At 49.8% G+C, this 23,607-nt stretch overlaps 1 protein-coding gene across 1 annotated transcript; it reads right to left on the bottom strand.

Annotated features, from left to right (window-relative positions):
• Positions 1-3,168: 3,168 nt before the first annotated feature.
• Positions 3,169-4,065, bottom strand: LOC144134440 (uncharacterized). Its single transcript, XM_077667354.1, has one exon. The coding sequence runs from the start codon at positions 4,063-4,065 to the stop codon at positions 3,169-3,171; it is 897 nt and encodes a 298-aa protein (XP_077523480.1).
• Between the last annotated feature and the right edge of the window lie 19,542 nt (positions 4,066-23,607).

Genomic DNA, 23,607 nt, shown 5'->3' with positions numbered 1-23,607 from the left:
AAATGCTAGAAAAGAAAAAAAGCCACTTGCAACCACGTGCTCATATAAAATTCTGCCTACCGCTGAAGCCAATCACCTAGAAAGGAATACTAACTACCTGTCTTCTACTAACTAAAAGAATACTTGAGAGTGTGGAGCAGTGCCACCCTTGCCCACGGCGGCGGACGTAGCACGTCCTGTATTACCGTGAGTGTAACGTGGAACGTAATATACACACACACACACACATATATATATATATATATATATATATATATATATATATATATATATATATATATATATATATATATATATATTGTCGCAAATGGGTTGCAGAATCAAGAGGCTAGGCGCGTACAGGCCGCAAGGAATCAAGCAGTGTCCAGCTGCAAAGAGCACGTGCGACTCACTTCTTTTTCCACAAGGCGCCGCCCGGGGACACCTGGCGGCATTTTCCCCCTCCCCATCCAAAAAAAAAAGGAAGCAAATACGTGGGCGCACTTGGAGCGAACGAGGTGCCCGTTACTGCGTAAAGTACGGCATCATACGCAGTACGTGCACGACCTCGGGCTGCGGTCGACGGCGCGAACTGGGCAGAGTGCCATCGGGGAGGACTTCATACGTCACATCCGTGATGCGGCGCAGCACTGTGTAGGGTCCAAAGCAGCGGCTCAGGAGCTTCTCCGACAGGCCGGGGCGACTTACCGGGTCCATACCCCCACTTTGTCGTCGGGGTGGTACTCGACGTGGCGATGTCGTTGGTTGCAGCGTTCTGCATCCGTTGCCTGCTGCCGGCGGATGTGCATACGGGCCAGTTGGCGGGCTTCCTCTGCGTGCCGGGTAAATTCCTCGGCGTCTGGCGTCAGCGCCTGGTCGTCAGGGGGGCACGGAAGCATGGTGTCGAGCATCGTTTGGGCATCAAGACCGTAGACGAGGCGAAACGGCGTAAATCGAGTCGTTTCCTGAATCGCTGTGTTATAGGCAAACGTCACATATGGGAAGATCTCGTCCCAAGTCTTGTGCTGTACGTCGACGTACATTGCGAGCATGTCTGCTAAGGTTTTGTTGAGGCGCTCCGTGAGCCCGTTTGACTGCGGGTGGTATGCAGTAGTCTTGCGATGGTTCGTGTGACTCAGCTGGAACACCTCGTGCATGAGCTGCGCTGTAAACGCGGTGCCCCTATCGGTGATGACGGAGGACGGGGCGCCATGTCGTAAAACAATGTCGTGTATGAAGAAGCGCGCGATTTCAGAGGATGTACTGCGCGGCACCGCCTGGGTTTCCGCATAGCGCGTCAAACAATCAGTCGCAACTATAATCCACTTATTGCCTGAAGACGACAAAGGAAATGTGCCCAGAAGATCAATGCCGACTTGGTCAAAAGGTGTGCGAGGTGGCGCAATTGGTTGGAGCAAACCTGCGGGCTTGAGCGGTGGTGACTTACGACGCTGGCACTCACGGCAAACCCTGACATAGCGCTGGATGGTCTTTGCAAGTTTAGGCCAATAATAGCCCTTACGCACTCGAGGGAGCGTGCGTTCTAATCCCAAATGGCCAGAGGTGGGCTCATCATGACACGCCGAAAGGATGTCGTCGCGGAGGTCTGATGGCACGACTAGGAGGTAGGGCCGGTCACCGTTACTGGAGTTCTTTTTGAACAGTACCCCATTGCGAATGCAAAAAGAGGATAAGTGGCGGGAAAAGTGTCGAGGTACATTGGAAGCATGGCCCTTCAGCTGATCCATGACAGACCGCAGGTAAGCGTCAACACGCTGCTTTGCCACTAAGTCCGAAGTGCTGATCACACCTAGGAAACGATTGTCATCCTCTGCGCTGTCATCAGCTTGCTCGACAGGTGCGCGTGAGAGCGTGCCGGCGTATTCCTGTTTACGTCCGGACTTATAGGCAATTGTGTAATCAAATTCTTGAAGGCGAAGGCTCTAGCGTGCTAGGCGGCCTGGTGGGTCCCGGAGATTGGTAAGCCAGCATAAGGAATGGTGGTCGGTGACCACTTTAAAATGACGGCCATAGATATAAGACCGAAATTTCATCGTGGCCCAGACGACAGCGATGCACTCCTTTTCCGAGGTGGAGTAGTTGATTTCGGTGCGCGAGAGTGTGCGACTCGCATACGCGATCACATGTTCCACGCCTTCTTGATGTTGAACGAGGACGGCACCAAGTCCGATGTTGCTAGCGTTGGTGTGTATCTCGGTGGCATCCTCCTCATCGAAGTGAGCCAGCATAGGGGTAGTGTGCAGCCGTCGGCGCAGCTCTGTGAAAGCAGCCTGTGGCTCGGCGGTCCAGACGAACGGTGTATCGTCACGTGTTAAACGGGTGAGGGGTTCAGCGATCTTCGAGAAGTCGGCGATAAAACGACGGTAGTAGGCGCACAAACCCAAGAAGCGCTTGAGCGTTTTTTTTTGTAGTAGGACGGCGAAACTTGGCTACGGCGGCAGTTTTCTCGGGATCGCGTCGTATGCCATCGGCGCTCACAACATGGCCGAGATATTTGAGCTCTTTGTAACCAAGGTGACATTTCTCGGGTTTAAGGGTCAAATCGGCCAACTGCAGGGAATCCAGCACGGTTCGCAGGCGTACAAGGTGTTGGTCGAAGGTTTCTGAGAACACCACCACGTCATCTAGGTAAACTAAACAGGTTTGCCATTGGAGGCCAGCCAGAACAGTATCCATCATGCGCTGAAACGTCGCTGGCGCGCAGCAAAGGCCTAAGGGCCTCACCTTAAATTCTTATAGGCCGCTGGGTGTGATGAAGGCCGTTTTTTCGCGGTCACGTTCATCAACCTCAATCTGCCAATATCCGGTCTTTAGGTTGATCGACGAAAAATACTTGGCGCGGCAAAGTCTGTGGAGTGAGTCGTTGATTCGGGGCAGCGGGTAGATGTCCTTTTTCGTTATGGCGTTCAGTTTACGGTAATCCACGGAAAAGCGCAGTGTCCCATCCTTCTTCTTAACAAGCATGACGGGCGACGACCAAGGGCTCTTAGAGGGCTGAATAATGTCGTCTCCAAGCATCTCCTTCACCTGCGTTTGGATAGCGTCGCGTTCCTTCGGGGAAATGCGGTATGGCTGCGGTCGTATGGGGCGAGCTTCATCGGAAGTGATGATCCGATGCTTCGTGATCGTCGTTTGCCGCACTTTCGAGGAGGATGCGAAGCAGGTTTTTTACTGGAGCAGTAGGGTGCGGAGGTCGCGCTGTTGAGTCGCTGAGAGCCCGGAGATAATATCGATGCGATGCGGGGACGTGTGCGGACGGTCCATGGCCTCGGACGCAAAGCGCCCAGTAACATCAGCCAATTGGTCGGCCCACGGGACGGCAATAGCTCGGAAAAGGTGACGAGGCTCGCTCGTAAAATTTGTAATCGGGAGTTCCGACCGACCATCACGGAGGTGTACGACACTTCGAGCCGCGCAGATGCCATGTGTCAGCAGCAAGGAAAAGTTGCCCTCGGCGACTGCAGGTCCATCACGTAGCCCATCATCGCATTCGACGCTTGCAAAAACACTGAAGCGCGGCGGTATAAAGACACTTTCAGTGAAAATACTAAGGGCAGGGCTGCGTTTCCGAACGTCGGAGGTGTCGTCGGCTTCCGCTGTCGAAAACGTAACGGTCTTGTGCCTCAGGTCAATAACAGCACCATTCTCACGGATAAAATCTACGCCCAAAATCAGGTCACGAGAACAGTCGCGGAGCACCAGGCAGCTAACTATGAACGCCGAGTCGCTGATCTGGACCCTAGCCGTGCACTGTCCAAGCGGAGTAATGATATGGCCCCCCGCCGTCCGGATCTGCACGCCAGAGGAAGGGGTTGTAACTTTCTTTAGAAGCGCTGCCAATTTGCCACTGATAATTGAATACTCCGCTCCTGTGTCTACCAACGCGCTAATGCTGTGACCATCGAGAAGCACGGGTATGTCGAGGGAGAAGCGGTCCTTTAGTTCAGCTGCTGTCGTCGACGTCGTCAAAGCTCTATCATCGGAGTTCTGCGTCGACTGCATCGTCAGGGGGTCTTTACAGCGTCGATATCCAGAGACCACGCCCCTGGAGGTCGCTGTCCTCATTTTTCCCGACGAGGGCTAGGCGAGCGGTCCGCCGTCGCCCGCGAGGAGTTCTGCACATTCGGTGAAAAAGATGGACGGCGAGGTGACGGTGATCGGGACTGACGGCACGCCATGGACCACTGAGGTTGCTGGGTCAGGTACTCTTCAATCTCGCGGGGTCGTTGGCCAAACCGGGGCCTTGGCGCATCGGAGGTAAAACCCTGCAGACCAAGCTCTCGATATGGGCACCGGCGGAACAGGTGACCGGGCTCCCCGCAGTGGAAGCACAAACGCCGGCGGTTAGGGCCACGCCAGACGTCCGCTCTGCGCAGGAATTCTCGATCACTCGGGATGAGTTGCTGCCCTGGCTGCACGGAGGGTAGCAGGACGTCGTGATGATTGGGAAAAACTGCCGCTGGATTCGGGGCAGGGCGTCGCAGCGCGTCAGCGTAGGTCGGTGGGCAGTCTGGTTGGCCGATGGAAATGCCGGTGGATTTGGGGCGGGGCGTCGCAGAGCTTCAGCGTATTTCGGGCGGCAGTAGTCTGTATGGGTAGGCAGTAGTTCGGCGTGTAGTAACGGAGGCCTGATAGCTTGCTGCACCTCTCCGCGGATAACGCTCATAAGGGAGCTGGCCGCTTTCTGCGACGTACCACAAATCTTCTCTAGCTCCTCACGGACAACAGCGCGGATCATGTCGCGGAGAAAGTCGGTATTGCTGTTGAAAACCGGGAGGGACTCCGTAACAGAAGCAGCAAGGACTGGACGGTCGTACGCGGTGGAACGCTGCCGGAGGACCTGCTCCATCGTGACTGCCTGCGCTAGAAACTCGGCAACAGTGCAGGAGGGCTGCGCACGAGGCCGGCGAAGAGCTGTTCTTTAACACCGCGCATTAGGTGGCGCAGCTTTTTGGCTTCCGACATGGCTGGGTCAGCCCGTCGGCAGAGCCGCGTCATGTCTTCGACGTACATGGTAACAGTTTCGTTGGGAATTTGCAAACGGGACGGCAAGGCTCGTTCAGCTCGCTCCCGACAATCAGCGCTGACATACGCGGCGATCAGTTGACGTCGGAACACAGGCCATGATGAAGGAGTGTCCTCACGGATTTTGTACCACGTACGAGCACCGTCCTCCAAGCTGAAGAAAACGTTCCTCAGCTTGGCGGCGTCACCCCATTGGTTAAATGCGGCGACACGTTCAAACTGGAGGAGCCAATCTTCCACGTCCTCCAGTTGAGACCCGTGAAAGGACTTTGGTAGCCGTGGGTTCTGGAGGGTGTAGTACGCGGCGCCTTGTATGACCGGTTGAGGTGTAGGCGCCGAGGGAGAGTTGAATGGCCTGAGCACAGGAGGCATTCAGCCAGGCGGCAAGTTGTCTCTAATAGCCCATGCTCCGGGGGCAGTCCAAGATTTAGGGTGCTGACTCGGTGCACTGTCGTGTCGACAGCGAGAGGTCGGGGGTCGTCAGTGTTCGGAGGGGTCTGCGAGATATTCCAGAGCGATTTACCCAGCACACTCTACCACAAAATGTCACAAATGGGTTGCAGAATCAATACACTAGGCACTGCTATGCTCGCGCTTCCTTCCTGCTGTGGAATTCGGCGAAATTGGGCATGGGGAGGATTTCCTGAAGACCACCGCGAGGGTGGGTGAGCCCTCTGGGGGAGACGTGACTGCACGACTGCCGGTGGCAACGACGACAATAGCGTTCTCACGTGTTCGAACAGGAATGCCGGAAACAGCGACAACAATAGCGTCCCCACGTGTTCAACAGGAATGCCAGCGACGACCATAATCATATTCGTTCCGGTCCTCGCCACGACGAAGTGCGGTATCAGTGTGGTCCCCTTCAGTCACGCTGGATTTGAACAATTGCCCGAGTGCCGCACCTTCGACAGAGCTTCCGCGTTCCGGTCACCAGTGCAAGATCTTTCGACACCTGCTGGGAGACAGCCTGCATTCCTGTGCCATGCAGGTGCCCTCCGGGTCAACATGGGCGCGGTCCGGACGCACGTGCGCGGCCACCTGGAGGCCGCGGGGACGACAACGTGAGATCTGGGGAATACGAAGAGTATTTAAGGAGCTGCTGGTTTGATGCCAGAAGAGAGCCCCCTTCTTGAGAGGTATCAGAGACTCCAGACTCCTAAGAAGCTCTCTTTACTGAGAAGCTCTCTCAGTTGCCCGTACTTGCACTTAATGTAAATAGTCCTTGTATAAAGTTTTCCATGTTTTCTGCCTCCGATCGTCCTCGTCTCTTCTCCGGCCCAGTCACGCTGCCTGAATCCCAACAACTGGTGGCAGCGGTGGTATGCTGCTACCTGAAACCCAACAACTGGATGGCAGCTGTTGGACGTCCACGTGAAGTTACCGGCTCCAACGGACCTCGGCACCTACGGTACTGACAGGCGTCAGCTATACCTTGGTAGGGTGACTGCCCAATCTTTTCCGTTCATTTCGCCAGACCGTACTAGTAGAGGCAGATGCTAGGTGCGGATTCCTGTTGTCTGGGAAATCGATATAGGGAAACTGCTTTGTCCACTTCAAGCTAGGGCTTTAGTTTTTTTGGGCTTGCTAACGCATGGTGGAACCCACGATGGAGAAGTTAAAAGTGCAGGACCTGCTCGAAATTTGCCAGGAGCTGGGGATTTCGCTACGTTCTGCGAAAAGAAAAAAGAAATTTCTGAGGTTATGCGGCAGGAGGAGGTGACTACTGAGGAGGTCGAGGAGGCTTTGGAAACGATTGTTAGACGCAAGAAAGAAAAAGAAGAGCTTCGGTTGGCTCAAGAAAGACGGAAATTGTGCGAGCAGAAACAAAAATAAGAGCTTCGGTTGGCTCAAGAGTGACGGGAGGTCCGTGAGGCAAAGGAAAAAGCGAGAGAACATGCTCGAAAAATGAAGGAGCTCGAAATCGCGTCGAACGGAGGGAATATGGAGCGTCTTATCCCTGTAGCTTCGGTAGAGGAGCAAGGGAGGCAGAAATTGCAGGATCTCGTGTCACCATACCGCGTGGGAGGCGATATTGCACTCTTTTTGGTAAATTTCGAACGCGCATGCGGGAAGGTGCACATCGACAAGAGCGCTTGGTCTGAGAAGTTACTTCCTGTCCTTCCGTGCGAGGCGGTCGAAGTGGTGGCTCGCCTCTCACGGGAAGAGTGTGGTGACTACGAGAAGGTAAAGAGCGCACTGCTTAGAAAGTACCGGCTTTCTGGGAAGCCTTTAGGCAGCGATTCAGGCAACCAAAGAAAGGCGGAGAGTCGCATACTGACTTTGCGTACCGGCTTAAAGTCAACTTAAATGAGTGGCTTAAGAACGCTGAGGTGCACGGAAGTTATGACAAGGTACTAGAGTGCATCGCACTAGAGCAGTACTATAGCGCGATTCCAGAAGATCTGAGGATATGGCTGCAAGATAGGCTAACAGATATAGACCTAGACAAAGCAGCACCGCTAGCAGACGAGTATTACGTTCGCCGAAATCTCCAAAGCAAGGCAGGGTACGATAACAGGTTAGGAAAGGGAGAAACCTATTTAAAGAGAATCCCCGACCGAAGGGTGGCACCAGCACGCCGAGATCGCCGAAGAGAGGAAGCGGGATCAAAAGGAGGAGGTAGCGAAAACAAGATGGAGTCACCGAAATCTGCCGATTCTTCGAAACAGCAGGCACATGGAGCTCGCGCGTTTGAAGCGCGAAAGCCCATTGTCTGCTATAAATAAAACAAGGCTGGTAATTTCTCAGTGAACTGCAAACAGCAAAAGATGGCGTTCGCGTGCATGCGAGAGTCGGAGGAAAACCTTAAATTGCTGGAGCCATACATGCGGGACGTGGTTATAAATGGCAAGAAATTCAGGGCGCTGCGGGATTCAACGGCTAGCATGGATGTTGCTCACCCGTCCTGTGTTTCCTACACGGACTACGCCGGTAAATGCGCCTGGATTAAGCAGGTTGCCGAAGAACAGAGTGCATGCTTGCCTGTAGCGAAGGTGACCCTAGAGGGGACTTTTGGCAGGCTAGACACAGAAGCGGCAGTTAGCGCAAACTTGCCGACACACTTGCCCTACCTGATTTCGAACAAATCCGAGCAGCTGCAGAAAGAGAAATGTCTCTCTTTCACCTCGGGCTTGCCTTGCAAGGCGCTAACACGTTCTCGAGCGCGAAAGCTCGCAAAGAAATTCGACTGCGCTCCGATAAATGAGCAGGCACCGAGCCACTCTCCTGACCAGCCGGGGGATCCTTGCAGAAAAACTGATCCGTCTAAACCGCATGAGAATGACCATGAAGGTGTTCCCCAACAAGCGGTAGCTCATGAAATCCAAGGAACTACCGATTCCGTAGAGAATGGGGCAACAGGAACCAACGCGAAGGCTTCGACATTAACACCTGCTTCGACTTGTTGGGAGGAGCTGACTAAGGTTGATAGGAAAGCACTTAATGCAGAGCAGAAAAACGACCCATCGTTAAGAGCTCTCAGAAATAAGGTGAGCGAGGGAGTCACCAGATAGAACATCAGCTTTCATGAGAAATCAAGCCTTCAGAACCGGAAATACTGAGACTCAAAGGGATGCCCATATGAGCAACTCCTAGTGCCTGAGTAGTACCGGCGGCAGCTTCTAGAGCTCGCACACGGAAATGCATGGGCGGGCCACCTGGGCATAAAGAAAACAAAAGCTAGATTAGCCCTCGAATATTACTGGTCTCGCTGCTGGAAAGATGTGGAACAGCTTGTTAGATCTTGCGACACCTGCCAGCGGGTCGGCAAGTCGACGGATAAATGGAAAGCACCCATGACACTAGTTCCCATAATTACAGAGCCCTTTCGGCGTCTTGTAATAGATACTGTCGGCCCACTGCCAGCGTCCAACCCTGGCTGTCGCTACATTCTGACCTCGCTGTGAGTGACAACCAAATTTCTCGAGGCCATTCCCTTGAAGGAGCTACGTTCCGCATGTTTTGTAGAAGCCCTTTTGTCAATTTTCTCTCGCGTGGGGTTCCCTGCAGAGATACAAAGCGATAACGGGAGCGTGTTCACAAGCTGCTTGTGAACGCGCTCCCTCTGCATCTAGGACCGTAAATGCGCACATATGTGTATTCGTTCGACTTAACCCTGATGAAGGACGGTCCACCGTCTGAAACTCTGAAACCGTTGGTGAATAAACCTAGATAATCGAACCAGTTGTGACCTTTTCACTTTATATATATATATATATATATATATATATATATATATATATATATATATATATATATATATATATATATATATATATATTCACTCGAAAAAGTCTGGTCCTCCAGCCGAAACATCGTAAATTAAATCCTGTTATGTTTCTTCAATTTTTGGTGTTATATATATATATATATATATATATATATATATATATATATATATATATATATATATATATATATATATATATATATATATATATGTGTTTTTCAAACGATCACATCATTGCTCATTTCATTTGTTCATTTGCCTTGTCTGCTCTCTCTCTCTCTCTCTCTCTCTATATATATATATATATATATATATATATATATATATATATATATATATTTGTACATAAATTGTAAGACTCGCCTTCGGCTTTGGAATCTTCAGAGGCTGGCGCTTAACGAAGAAGATGACGAGAAGCGCCGAACGCTTCGTCCCTCGTGCGTGCTCTGCCCTGACCGGTGCGTCTGGTCTGTACTTGGACTGTACAGCAAGTTGAACGCGACGCAGTGCTTTATAAGACGTTGTTTATAACAAGGTATATATATATATATATATATATATATATATATATATATATATATATATATATATATATATATATATATATATATAAGGGATAAGAAATTCTTCTCGGCCACTGATTAGAAATATAGTAAGTTGGGGAAGTCACATTGAAAACGTAACGACTTTATTCAACGCTACGACCAGGAACTGGTCTTTGTCAAGAATAATCATACAGTGCATGGACGCGTCTTCTTATAGCATGGGACACAGAGGGCTTAAAAAGAAAAGAAATAAAGAAAAAAGGGGGAAAGGGAGAGCGGAACACAGCACAGACACCTACCACATGTTAGGGAGGAAAGGCGCCACGTCGCGTACGCATGAACTCACGTCACACACACGCAGTGTAAGAGAGAGGCCGGGCTGGGTTGGCACATGGTTACTTCATCCACTCGGATGGGATCAGAGCAGTCGTTAACGCTTACAGAAATTCCCAAGTTGAAAGCCTAATCGACCGCACTACTATTGAAACGCTGCTGCATTTGGTGCTGGAAATGAATAACTTTGGATTTGGTGGCGACCACTATGTGCAAATTAGTGGCACATCAATGGGCTCTAAAGAAGGTCCTAATTATTCCGATATATTCATGGGCATTCTCGAAACCGAATTCCTTGAGAGCTACCTCTTCAGGCCTCTTTTTTATAGGAGGTTTATAGATGACATATTTCTTATATGATGCCATGGTGAAGTAGAGCTACTCAAATTCATCACTAACTTCAATAATGCTGACAAAGGCATCTCCTTTTCCCACTCCTACTCAACATCCATGATCAGCTTTCTGGACGTCCAACTTCAGGGCTAAAAAACCAGCTTGTCACCTCAGTGTTTAGGAAGCCCACATACAAGCACCAATACTTGCATTTTGAAAGTAGCCACGTAAATCATTGCAAAAGAGGAATACCGTACAGCCAGGCTCTAAGATTTAAACGCATCTGAACCCGTGAAGAGGACTTCGTTTCAAGGTCTGAGGCACTCCGCAAGGATTTGGTCCGACAGCGCTTCCCGAAGCCCATCATCGACGATGCCCTTAAAAAAGCAGCAGCACAAGACTGCCGTAAAATCATAAATACCACCAAGCCTGCGCAGACAAACTTCCCAATATATCTGATATTAACTTACTCGCCACCTGCACCGAATGTTAATGCTATTCTCAAAAAGCATCATAAAATTCTCATTCAGAGTGACAAAATAATACGCCTGCTTCCCGAGCCACCCCGTGTTGTATACCGGAGGGCAAGAAATATCAAAGATGCTGTAATCTCCTCGAAAATAGACAACGGTGAAATCTCAGGGTGAAACCCTTGCAATAAACCGCGCTGTAAGCTCCATCCGAAGATCAGTGCGGTCACAGAAGTTCCTAGCACAGCGTCATCTTTCTCATTAAAAATTCCAGGACACTTCAACTCTGTCCCCAGCAACGATGTCTACCTTCTCGAAGGCGTTGTGTGCCGTGCGCAGTACATTGGGCAAACTGAAACTCTTTTGCGGTTTATAATAAACAACCACAGAGCACACATACGATCACTACAAGATCTTCCTCTTTCAAGACACGTAACCACAAAAGGCCACCCATTTGGAAGCTTCAAGGCCACCGTTCTGCAATCTGGCTTCCAGACACATTACGACTGGGAAGCCTGCGAATCATACCTAATATATAAGTTTAACACTTTGTCTGGTGGCATTAATGAAAACTGTCCTGCCATTCAGGCTGAATCTTCCTGCGATGCTTTTGTTCTGTGTTTTTCTTGGGCATCATTTTGCAACCAAACGGGTGATCCTTAAATTCACTATGGTGACTTTTTTATAATACAATCTTCTTTGTTTCACAGTTTATTTTCCTGTCGAGGTATTGAAATTCTTGTTGCGGGTAAACGCTGTCTAATTCTGTGGCGCTCGTGTTCCATGTGTATTCATCTTACTATTATTATTGTTGTGTTTTTGCTGGTCGCTGCATTTTAGGCAACACTTGCTTTTTAACACTTTTTATCCACACTAGTGTTCTATTTGCATTCATTTGTGCCCTTTTATGATTCCGCTTGTCATCTGTATCTATCCTATTATTGGTGTGTTGTTGTGAGCACTGTTCTCTGGGATGCAATTCCGTTCTTCGGGCGCTTTCCATCCTTCTGGCGCTGTCTTTTCGTGGCCATCAATGGCTTCCTGCATATTTTCTGCTCAAAGATGCTACAGCAGTGACATATTTGTGTGTGTTTGTCTCGTGTGTTCGTGTCTCCTGTTTTTTCTTGCTTTTTTTCTCTTTCTCTCGGCCCTTGCTCTGCAGTTTTCTCTGTGCATCATGTCTTTTTTGCTTTCCTGCATCATGTCTTTTTTGCTTTCCCCCCATGTAATACCCTCAAATGAGGGCCTTTGGGGGTATTTTGAATAAATAAATAAATAAACTTTTCCATGTGGTCCTCGTATGCAAACCTCATCTGGTTCTAGCGGCTAATGTGTCACAATGTGGGCAGTCGCAGCCTGTGCCACCTCCTTGGGCCATCATTTGGAGTCGCACGGGGCCGCACAAACGCGGCCAGAGGCGTACAGGCGCCCACAATTTGCGAACACTACCGTTCTTTTGTTAAGCCCCCACTGCCTTTTTTTCTTTATTTGTTATTGCTTTTCTATATATCTCTTTTTTTCGAGGTAACCATGTGCCAACCCAGCCCGGCCTCTCTCTTACACTTTGTGTGTGTGCAGCGAGTTCATGCGTACGCGACGTGGCGCCTTTCCTCCCTAACATGTGGTAGGTGTCTGTGCTGTGTTCCGCTCTCCCCTTCCTCCTTTTTTCTTTATTTCTTTTCTTTTTAAGCCCTCTGTGTCCCGTGCTATAAGAAGACAAGAAGACGCGTCTCTGCACTGTATGATCATTCTTGACAAAGATCAGTCCCTGGCCGAAACGTTGAATAAATTCGTTACGTTTTTCAATGTGACTTCCCCAAGTTACTATATATATATATATATATATATATATAAGGAACAGTCTCATGGTTCGCTTACACCCAATAAACATAAATACCCACGCCACCAGCACACTTCCATGAAAACGCGCAGACATATATATATATATATATATATATATATATATATATATATATATATACACCAGCACACTTCCATGAAAACGCGCAGACATATATATATATATATATATATATATATATATATATATATATATATGTATATATATATATATATATATATATATATATATATATATATATATATATATATATATATATATATATATATATATATATATATATATATATATATATGTCTGCGCGTTTTCATGGAAGTGCGCGAGGATCGGTGGGGACTGTAAAAAACGCTGAACTTCTTAGAAGGCTTCCGCATGCAGCGCTTCCCTTTTACTTGTCACGCCTGCCTTAGTCGGGTCAGAGGCTCGGCGATGCACGAAAAGGTGTTGAGGAATCATCGGTAACACGCGTACAGTCGAAGGAATCTGCGCGCAGCCTTGAATACCCGTGTCACACTAGCACAATTAATATCATTCTGAGCGAATGACAATGGTACCTAATTCCATTAATCGGCTGCTACACGGGAAAATTTATTGTCATTAGGTTCGAATGATATTCGCCATCAAACGACTTTGGGGAACTCATTCGCATTCGATGTCGAACCGAAAGTGTACTCTGCACGCCATTCGCGCAGGCGAAACAAGCGACTTGAAAAAAGAGTGTGCGCACTGTTAAAGCTAGAAATCGTATTTATTTAGTTCTGCTCAAAAATGTTAATTTTGGTGCGAACCTCTTCACACTTCAAGCTGTCGGCGATAGCTATTACTCTCGGTCCCGGCAGCAGCAAACGGCAGCGGCCGAGCTTGAAGGAGGGCCATTCCCGCTGCCGCCAATCATTTTGGGTTGCATTTTTCTTGCTTGTTGGCGTTTCAGGTTTGTTTAGATCGGAAGTACTTAGACAGATATGGCTGAGCACTTCACCTTTCCGAAGTCATTTCCACGCGCCGCCGTGTCAGCAATTTTGTTTGTTTACATTGATCGGATTTGTGGTTGAATTTGTACTTGGCTTGGCTTGCTTTTGATGGCTGAAGTGGCGCAAAAAGGCCGGAAATAAATATTAAACTCAAAATATTGCACAGAAAAAGTTCTCAACCGTTTTTAAAACACCACATACCAATTTCTAACATCTTTTATTGCACGTTAATTTGTTTGAATTGTACTCTTTTCTTTTACTAAATGTCAATGGCATCATTTTCCAATGACATTATTCTTTACCGTACAGCACTCAAGGAGACCGAATGACAATCGATGCGTCGAATGACATTCGATTGGAATGACACTAAGTTTGCTAGTGTGGCAGAGGTATAAGAGCTTTAGCTCTTACTCATCACGTTTCTATATTTCGCGGTGTCTGCTACCACCCTGAGATCACAGCGCGATCTGCGGTAGCAACTAGAAAACAGCACAGCTCGCATTGAGACTTGTAGCCCCGTCTACAATAGCATTGTACTGTAGTGGCGCCGGCATCGCCAGCGGCGCTGATTACGAAGGTTAAGTTTGGATCGCGACCTGGCTCGCGCAGATCAGAGTGCTTTCGGCGACCAGCCTGACCAGCAACGTCGACGGCCCGCTCACCAGCCGCGGCTACCGGGACCTCGAATAAACGTAGTTCACCTACAGCATCTGTTGACACCGGACGACAGCCCCGACGCAAGCAATGCCGCTCCCACCGGCTCTGCGCTCCTGCCCGTCCTGCCCCTCCACTAGGCGTTGCCGCTGCACGCCGCCCGTTGTTCACGCCCGGTTTTTCGGCAGCTTCTTCTCACCGCCATGTACGCACCTACCATCACGTCCGGCGAGCTCCTTGAGCCGTATCAGCGCTCCTTCCTTCCTCGGCTGCACGGCCTGCTTGCGTTCTATGCCAGGGACCCTGTTTTGTGGCTGGCACTGCTAGACTCGCACTTTCCCGTCAACAAGGTGTCCAGCCAGCTGCTGCGCTATCAGCACAAGCCGCGAACTCCCACCCAGTTTCCTGGCAAAGCTGCGGTTGCCGCCTCCTGGCCCCGACATTTACGCTGTCTTCAAGAAGGGCCTGACGGCGTGCTTTGGCTTGGAGATCCCGCCGCCTTGCTGCGGTCTTGTTCCCGACTCAGATGCTGTGGCGCCACTCGACTCACCACCCCTGGCCTCATTCCCTCACCCATCTGCTTCGGCTTTCCGTCCGCCCGCTTTTACGCGGGAGCCGCTCCCCACACCGGTCTCTCCAGCATCGCTATCACCAACTGAGCCGCAACCCATGGTTGTGCAAGTGCAACGCGTGCCGACGTCGGTCCCTTGCCAACAGTCTCAGCCGGCTGACTCCTCCTGGACCGCCGTTTCTCCCCAGTTAGCTCCATAGGCCCCTTCCAGCGCCTCCTCTCCCACTGCATCCAGGGAAGCCCCATGCCCAGTGCACAACCTCGTAGTCTATGACTCTACAGTTTCCTCCGACACATCCGAACACCTGGGCGCCAAACATGCCACTGGCGGCCACCGGCGCCTTGCCAATGCCAGGAGTGCTGCGCCAATCATAGCTCTACAACCACCTGTGTTATGAATTCTGGTCCACACGCTTCTGCACAGCCCCTTGTGAACTCGACATACAGCCCGCTTTTGCCCTGGGTCCCACATCCGCTTTCCCTGCGCTTCGACACCTCAACGGCCGCAGTCACGCAGTTCCGTTCTCTGGCCTCCTGCAAGCCCAGCCGTTTAAACTTCCCAGCTGTTTCTCCCATGACCCGCATTCTGTACCGCCTCAATCTCAGTCCAGCTCAGTGCCGCCCCTTCCACCTGAAACTTTCGCGCTCAACACTGTCTACTTCCCGTTTACCAAAATCCCCTTCCACCCAGACACTTCGTTTTTCAGCTGCGCTTCTTTCTGTATCAATTCTCAGCGCACCATTTTCTACGTGAGCAGTGCGCCTTTCGCCCGTGCATACTGGAACAGTCCTCTTCTGATTTCGACCTACTGCCCCGTAGCCATTTCTCTGTCACCGCCCTTCAGCCTTGTCCACCCTCCTGAGGTCTGAACGTCACGCCGGCGCCCCCGCTCGAATCACCGAGTTTCGCTTTTCCCTGGGCATAATGTGCTCAACCAAATTGCCAGGCCCTCCACGGGCCTTGCACATAACTAGCTTCGTTTTTTTTCTTTATCGTTCACCACGCTTTGAGGGGTGTAACCGTTGGCACTGGTATCGCCAACGGCGCTGATGACGAAGACGAAGTTGGGAGCGCGATCTGGCCCGCGCAGATCAGAAGGCTTTCGGCAACCGGCCTGGCCAGCAACGTCGAAGGCCCGCTCCGCCCGCTCCCCAGCCGCAGCTACCGGGACCTCCAGTCAATGCGGATCACTTTGCACATAGCAAAAACCACGTGCCTCGTGCCAATAATGACGTCACGATCTAATATGGTGGACTGAGGTGGGAATATGTGAGTATGACGTCAGGGGAAGAAATGGCGGCATAATTTCAGTTCCTAGAATCCAAATGGCGTTTAATAAAACGGGTTTACAAATAAAATTGGCCTAGAAACAGCAGCTCTATATAGGCAAAGTGGCACTTCTCTGCTTTCAAGGTTGGGCCGGACGACTTGATTGCGTCTATTACGGTTCGAAGCCTTTTTAGGTGCTCTTCGAAGTTCGAAGCGAAGACAACGACGTCATCTAAATATACCAGACAAAACGGCCACTTCAGGCCTTCCAGTACTACATCCATAACTCGCTGAGATGTCGCTAGAGCGGAACAGAGATCATATGGCATCGCCTTGAACTTGAAGAGCCGATCAGGAGTGATGGATGCGGTCTTCTCGCGATCTCTTTCGTCGACCTCAATTTGCCAGTAGCCGCTCTTGAAGTGCATCGATGAGAAATATTTGGCGTTGCAGAGGCGGTCCAGTGAGTCATCGATGCGGGAGAGGAGGTAGGTGTCCTTTTTATTGTGTTGTTCAAGCAGCGGTAATCAACACAGAATCGAAGTGCGCTGTCTTTCTTTCTCACTAGGACAACCGGTGCCGCCCATGGGCTGTTTGAAGGCTGGATGACGTCGTCGCGAAGCATTTCTTCCACCTGGTCCCGGGTGGTTTGCACTTCTCGAGGCGACAGACGGTGAGGACGTTGGCGGAGAGGTCGGGCGTGCTGGTCGGTTATAATGCAATGCTTGGCAATCGGCGTTTGTCGGCCCTTCGGCCATGGTGGTAAGCACTCGTAGCTCCGAAGCGGATTGCGGATCTGGTCTTGTCTGTCCCAGTACGGCACGGCTGGGCAGATCCACAGTGTGCACGAGTTCTCTTGGTCAGGCGAATCTTCTGCGGATGGGTCTGAGAGGGCAAGGGTGTCTCATGCGTCGGATATTTCGTCGGAGAAAGGGATCGTCGTTCCCCTGTTAACGTGTCGGCATTCCTCACGGAAGGTAGTCAGCAGTATTTCCCCTTGGCCATTGCGGAAATGGCCGATGTTTTTTGCGATGCCGATTCCTCGATCTAGAAGCAATTGCACGTTCCTCTTGATCATGGCTTCAGTGATTTCAGCTTCCGTAGCATCTACGGTGACGATGACGCTTGAACGGGTTGGGGCGCTCACTTGTTCCTCCAGGACACTCAGGGCAATACAAAGTTCCAGAGTTGTCATCGAAGGAATGGCCTCGTCTGTCTATAGTGTGATTAGCTTTGATCGCTATGAGGGATGTCAAACAGAAGGTCTCCAAAAATTTCGACCCCCTGGGGTTCTTTAACTTGCGGTAAGATCCCACAGTACACGGGCCTCTAGAATTTCCCCCCAATAAAATTCGACCGTCGCGGCTGGGATCGAACCCCCGTCTTTCCGGACAGTAGCCGAGCGCGATAACCACCCAGCCACCGCGGCGGCTGGTGGCAGGATAGGTATGTCTATTGAGAGTCTCACATAATTAGGTGACCTCCTGCGGTGCAAATTTGTGGGCCGACCCAAGCTGTCATGACTATACCCAGCTGCGCGGCGAATGTTCCATTCATCGCATAGTAATTGGCTCCTGTGTCAACTATAGCGGTAACCTTCCGGCAGTCGATACCCCCTTTAAATCGAATGTCCTGGCCCTTGCGTTGCACATCGTCCTCGGCGTCGGGCCACGGCTTCGTCGGCCGTGTGAATCGTGGGTAGAACGTGTAGTCGAAGCTTTTGTGTATGGCGTCGTCTTTTTGAAGGCGGTTCGCGTCGTGGTCGGGCTTATAATTGCATGCGGCGTCGGCGTGTCGGGGGTGACATCTTCAAGTGCTATGGTCGTTGGAGGACCTTCGGCATTTCGTTCCTCAGCAACCTCTCTTCCAGAGGTTGCTTTTAGTTTTCTCTACAGCGGCTGGGAGAGTTTCCTCGTACCGTGGCTGCATAAGTGCGGCGTGGCGACGCAAAACGCGAGACTGACGGCGATGGTGAGGGCGAAAGGCGGTCGGGCGCATACTCCTCTCGACGCAGGTACTCGTCGATTTCTTGCAGACGTTGGCCTAAGGGTGGTCGTGGTGCGTGAGAGGAAAAGTCACGGAGACCAATGTGGCGATGCGGGCGGTGACGAAGATTATGGCCGGCTTCACCACAATGGAAGCAGCGGGCGGTTGTCGGAAGTCCTCCAGGTGTCACATTTCCTGAGGCTTGAACGTCATTCTTTGGCTGGGCGCGTGGGGGCAGGGGCGGCGTTCGAGAACAGCTGGTTCACGTCGAACATGCGGACTTAGGGTGCTTCGTTGGGGCTGAGGACTGCGTACTGCAGCGACGTAGGTCAAGGCTGGAGCTTCCACTGCAGGCGTCGAAGACGGGGAGCCAAGCGCATGCTGCACTTCTTCGCGGACGATTTCTTCAAGGGTCGCAACTTGAGGCTGCTTGGAAGATGGTAGCAGGCGACGCAGCTCGTCGCGTGCAATTTCGTGGCTTACATCTCCCGGGTTGCATACGAATGGTTTCACATCCGAGAAGGTTGTTGAGGTCACTTGAAGCTGTCGAGGAAAATGGTGGTCTCGTGCCTCCAAACGTTTCTCAATAGTGGCTGCTTCGCTGGTGAATTCAGCGACGGTCTTCGGTGGACTGCGGGTCAGACTAACGAAATGTGCCTCTTTAGCACCACGCATGAACAGCTGCACCTTATTCGCTTCCGTTATGTCAGAATCGACGCGTCCAAAAAAATTGGCGGTGGTTTAGCTCTGGTTAAACCTGGAGTGACGCGATAGCTGCAGCTGGCCGAGTGGAACTTGGTCACGTGACCAACCACGTTACCAACCACGTGATTAGCCAAGGCGCCGCGCCACCGGCAGCTGCTCCACACCACGTGACTAACCATGTGACAGCGTGCGGCGCAGCCACAGTGTGGTGGCGCGCCACCACGCTGAAGGGTAGAAATGCTACCGTAATGTAGCTATCGCTATAAAAACGCATCATGTCTTCTACGTATGCTGTGACTGTCTGATTCGCGTGCTAGATAAGTGACTGTAAAAGCAGCTGAGCTCTTTCCTCCCTGACAATTGTTTTGAATGCCTTCAGAAACTTCTGCTTGAATGATTCCCAGGTTGCTAGAGAAGCTCGTGGATTTTTAAACAAATTCTGGCTGGTCCTTCCAAAGGGAATAAAATATGGCTGACTTTAGTCTGGTCATTGAAACTATTGAATACGGAGAGACGGTCAAACTGCTCGAGCTGTTCTTCAGTATCCTCGCCCGGTGAACCGTTAAGCGTGGGTGGCAGATGGGGCTAGTGCAAAATAATGGGGCTGGTGTCGTGGCCTTGTCTGACGTCTGCGTTTAGGAGTAATTCTTTGCTCGCGTGCGATCAGATAGTTGTCCGTATTCAGGTGACCACCTGTAGAGACGACGGGTGCTTCGCACTTCGTCTTAGCTTAGGAGGGCTCCTGCGCCTTTCTCGAGATCTGCTTCTTCGAGACGGTTCGGGCTGCTTTGTCGGCTCCCAGGGGGAGGGGGGAGGGTTTAGCAAATAGAGGCGCAAGAGGAGCAAATAGAGGCGACGAGTGTCGTGGAGGCGTCAATGCTTTCGCATTACTCCAATGCGGGTTGCCGCAGTGACCTCTAACGTTTTTTTTCAAATACTGCTTTCGTTTTGGCAATATGTCAATCTTTATTCCCCCCCCCCCCCCATATAATCAACTTCTCGCACTTGTCAATTATCTTGTGTTAGTTTTCCTTTCACTATGCCTAAACCTAAGAACTTCTGGAAGGCTCACTATGTCCTTCATATCAGGGTACACAGCTTTACACTCGAAAACAACATGTTAATTGTTTTGTAGCGACAGCTACAATACGGTATCATTTCGAGCCTTTAGCGTGGGTGCGCCGCCACGCTTTCACGTGGTTGGTCACGTGGTGCGGAGCAGCTGCAGGCGGCGCGGCAACGTGGCTGATCACGTGGTTCGTCACGTGATTGCTCATGTGACCAAATTCCACCCAGCCAGCTGTAGCTATCGCGTCACTCCAGGTTTAACCAGAGCTAAACCACCGCCAATTATTTTACACTGCACACGGCACGCAGCACACATATTCCTTCCCTGTTCGTGCTTCCTTAACTTTGTCTCATATTAAAGCAAACTGATCATTCTAAAAAAGCAGAGAACTGCATTTTGGATGAACCGGCAACATTTCCTGCTGAAGTTTGCGGCTTCAGCTTTTTACTCATGCAGGAATTCTTTCATTTACGTTTTTGTCTCTTTTTAGCACTCGCGGATTCGCAGATAACTTTTCATGCTCACGGTGCTCTTTTTTTCCTTCATGCTGGATATGTACCTGGTCGTAAGTGCTCTATTTGTTTTCCTCCATCGCCTGTCCTCATTGTCATTGTAGACTGACTACAAAAGGCTGAGTGTCCACCTCTTTTCACCATTTTTTCTTGGTCACGCCTCTTATATTTTGAGCTGTGATTGCCTAGCTTTAGAGAAGGAGTAAAGAATTACCAAAAATTTCAAGGGGTCACCAATTTTTTTCTTACCTTCATCATCCAGTGATCGCTTCCCGCTTTATACTTTTACGTTTACGTGTTGCTAGAATGCACATTTCAATTTCGGGACGTGTCCTATTTTCAGATCCTGTATTTCGTATGGTGTCTTCGACTGGTCGCTTTAAATCTCTTTAGAGCGCTCTGAGAGGCGACCGCAGATTCGGCTGGTCAAAACCGGCCGGTCTGGCTACATTCGGCTCGTTCTTTTGGAGCGCTCGCCTCTAGTGTTCCTGTATATGCTCCCGCAGGGAGCAGAGTTGCGCGAAGGTCCGCCATTTTGTTCCAAGCTGTGCGGGAAAGCAGCTCCTCGAGCGCACAGACGCTGGGATTATGACGGGGCTGGCGTTGTAGAGCAGTTCGCTTTTTTTTTTGAAAAGCTTACAAACGGCGCTCGATTGCGGGCATCCTTTTTTCCTTTTAGTCTCAGTGCTCAGGGATCGATGCTAAGCCCATCATACTTCGTTGAAAAAAACGTCGAAAAATAATCCGATTTGCCGAAAATATCATACAGCATGACAGAAAGATCGCGGAGTGACAGCGATAGCTCGCAGTACGGACATTAATGGCGCAGAAATTCTTAGAAATGTAAAACCTGCGTGAGTTGTGCGATGAAGAGTAGTGCGGCATTTCATCTCCCTGCAGAACCACATTGAAATACATTATTCTATAGGGTTGCGACCGCCGATGTGGTACGAAGCTCGTGAAACCACGCTGCATACGATGTGAATGTGGACAGCCTAAAGCTATGCATTTTGCACGCAAGTATATCTAACCAACCAAAAGCACAGATATCGCAAACTCGCGCGCTAATTTTTCACAAAATATACGTATCATTTGTTGCTCTGACTTCTAGCCCTCCATTGCATTTTTCCTATGGCATGGTCATATTTTCAAGCCAAACACATCGCGTGCCGTACTTCTTTAATACCCAAAAGTTAGAGGAGCCTGCCTTAAGTCACTGCAGCTGAATTGTGGTATACGAGTTTCCAAGGACCTCGAAAAGCGATGTGTATCTCTTTTTGGTGCTGTTATTTGCTCGTTTTTCCCTAATCACTATTGCGTTTTCTCTTGACCTATTTGAGTTATATGTACGCTCACTGCATTCTGAAATATCTTTGTTTTGGACTGCTCCGTGCTTTTACTCAAGGAAAGAAAATTATCTGAATAACCAATTTTGCTTTCAAGTATTTCATGCTATTTTTGTTCCCCTCTCCTGCAATGTTAACATCCTTGTCAGTGGAACCTTGACGGTATTCTTAACAAATAAAATAGTTAAATAGCCTAGGCAAAGCTTGTTCTCATGCAGAGAGACTGGCCTCCCACTTCTGTGTGGTAGACTGGGACTAGAACAAAATTTCACATAGAGTTTGCTTGTCAAACATTCTTTATTTCCCAAAACAACCCATTTCTGCAAACTGCTGGAGGTGGCAGCAGAATAAGCAGACAGGCTGGCAGCGGCTACAAACGAGAAATGCTCTGTCACGTACAGCCAGGTTAGGAACAAACCTTTGTTCACATTTTCATTTGGAACTTGTAGCGTTGCAGGAAAGATGAAGATAATTTGCTGATGGCAAACATGAGTCGCCGCATGGAGTTTGAGCGTGCATGCTGAACAATTTATAATTTATATTGAACTGTGATTTTTATCAGACTAAGCACATAGCCAAATGATGGTTGCAACGCCAGAGGGAGGTATGAGATAATGGAGGTTATTTGGCTAAGTGAGCCATGCAAATACGGTAAAGTTGGGCTGTTTATTCTCTAGCAGTCATTGTAACAGGCCAGCACTAAGAGTTGGAATGGATTAAAATATGAAGCAACAATTTAATTGCACTTTTTGTGCACATCATTTGATAGCAATTCTGCCATGCCGCAACTACCCTTCGGCCACAGAAACTGAAAATACATTGGGAGAGAAATGAATTATAAATTTACGGGCGAAACCAACTGCACGAGGTAATACGCTGTCACTAGTGTCCTATGCATCATGCCAAACAAAACACATGCAATGAAAATTTTCTGGTCTCCACCCTTTAGAGAAATATAGATGACAGAGAGGCGCATCACACTGGTCCCCATTATCTCTTAAATCTTGCAGCATAGCACCCCCTGCCCCCTGGGTGCACCACACGCGTAATGGCATACCTTCTACAGTGACTGTTCGCATCCCGTGAGCCTATACTACTTATCCGTTTCGCTAACAGCTGTTGAGAGCGGCTTCATATTCTTCACAATTCAAGAACACCAAATAGGAACATCAGCGCGGCACCTTGGTAGTGTAAAAATATGGAAGCACGAAAAAAAGGGCCATGAGCAAGGCCTTAAAATTTTTTACACTACCTTTCACTGGTTTCCAGCTCTCAAGATACAGGAAAAGAAACATGTTGTTGGGGCAGCCGAGATTTCGTTCTTATCACTGTCCATAATAACGAGACAGGAATACATAGACTCCATGGGCTATGTGCATGTTCACCTAGTACAGTGTATGGACAGCGAGTTTCCATATGAACAAGGCATAAATGTTTACAAAAAGTTTGGTCCCCAGAAAAATTGTCTAACTCGAGTCGTCCATATTAACGGGGGTCGTATTGACAGGGCATGGCTGTATACAGATCAGGTGGCAGTTAAAAGGCGCAGTACCGCATGAAATGGAAATACGGTTCTTGCAGTTTGGCGCACTGCACCGCGTCATAGTTGGAGGCTGCCGTCACTGCACACTATCAAAATATATACAACTGGAGCGCACGGAAAAGGCGGGAACACACCACACTGCAGCCGACCGCACCGGACGCGTCCGATCACGATGGAAGCCG

Source organism: Amblyomma americanum, chromosome 5 (genome assembly GCF_052857255.1).
Source record: "Amblyomma americanum isolate KBUSLIRL-KWMA chromosome 5, ASM5285725v1, whole genome shotgun sequence".
Lineage (NCBI taxonomy): Eukaryota > Metazoa > Arthropoda > Arachnida > Ixodida > Ixodidae > Amblyomma > Amblyomma americanum.
The sequence above is the reverse complement of the archived record's forward strand: the minus strand, read 5'-3'. Positions and strand labels throughout refer to the sequence as shown.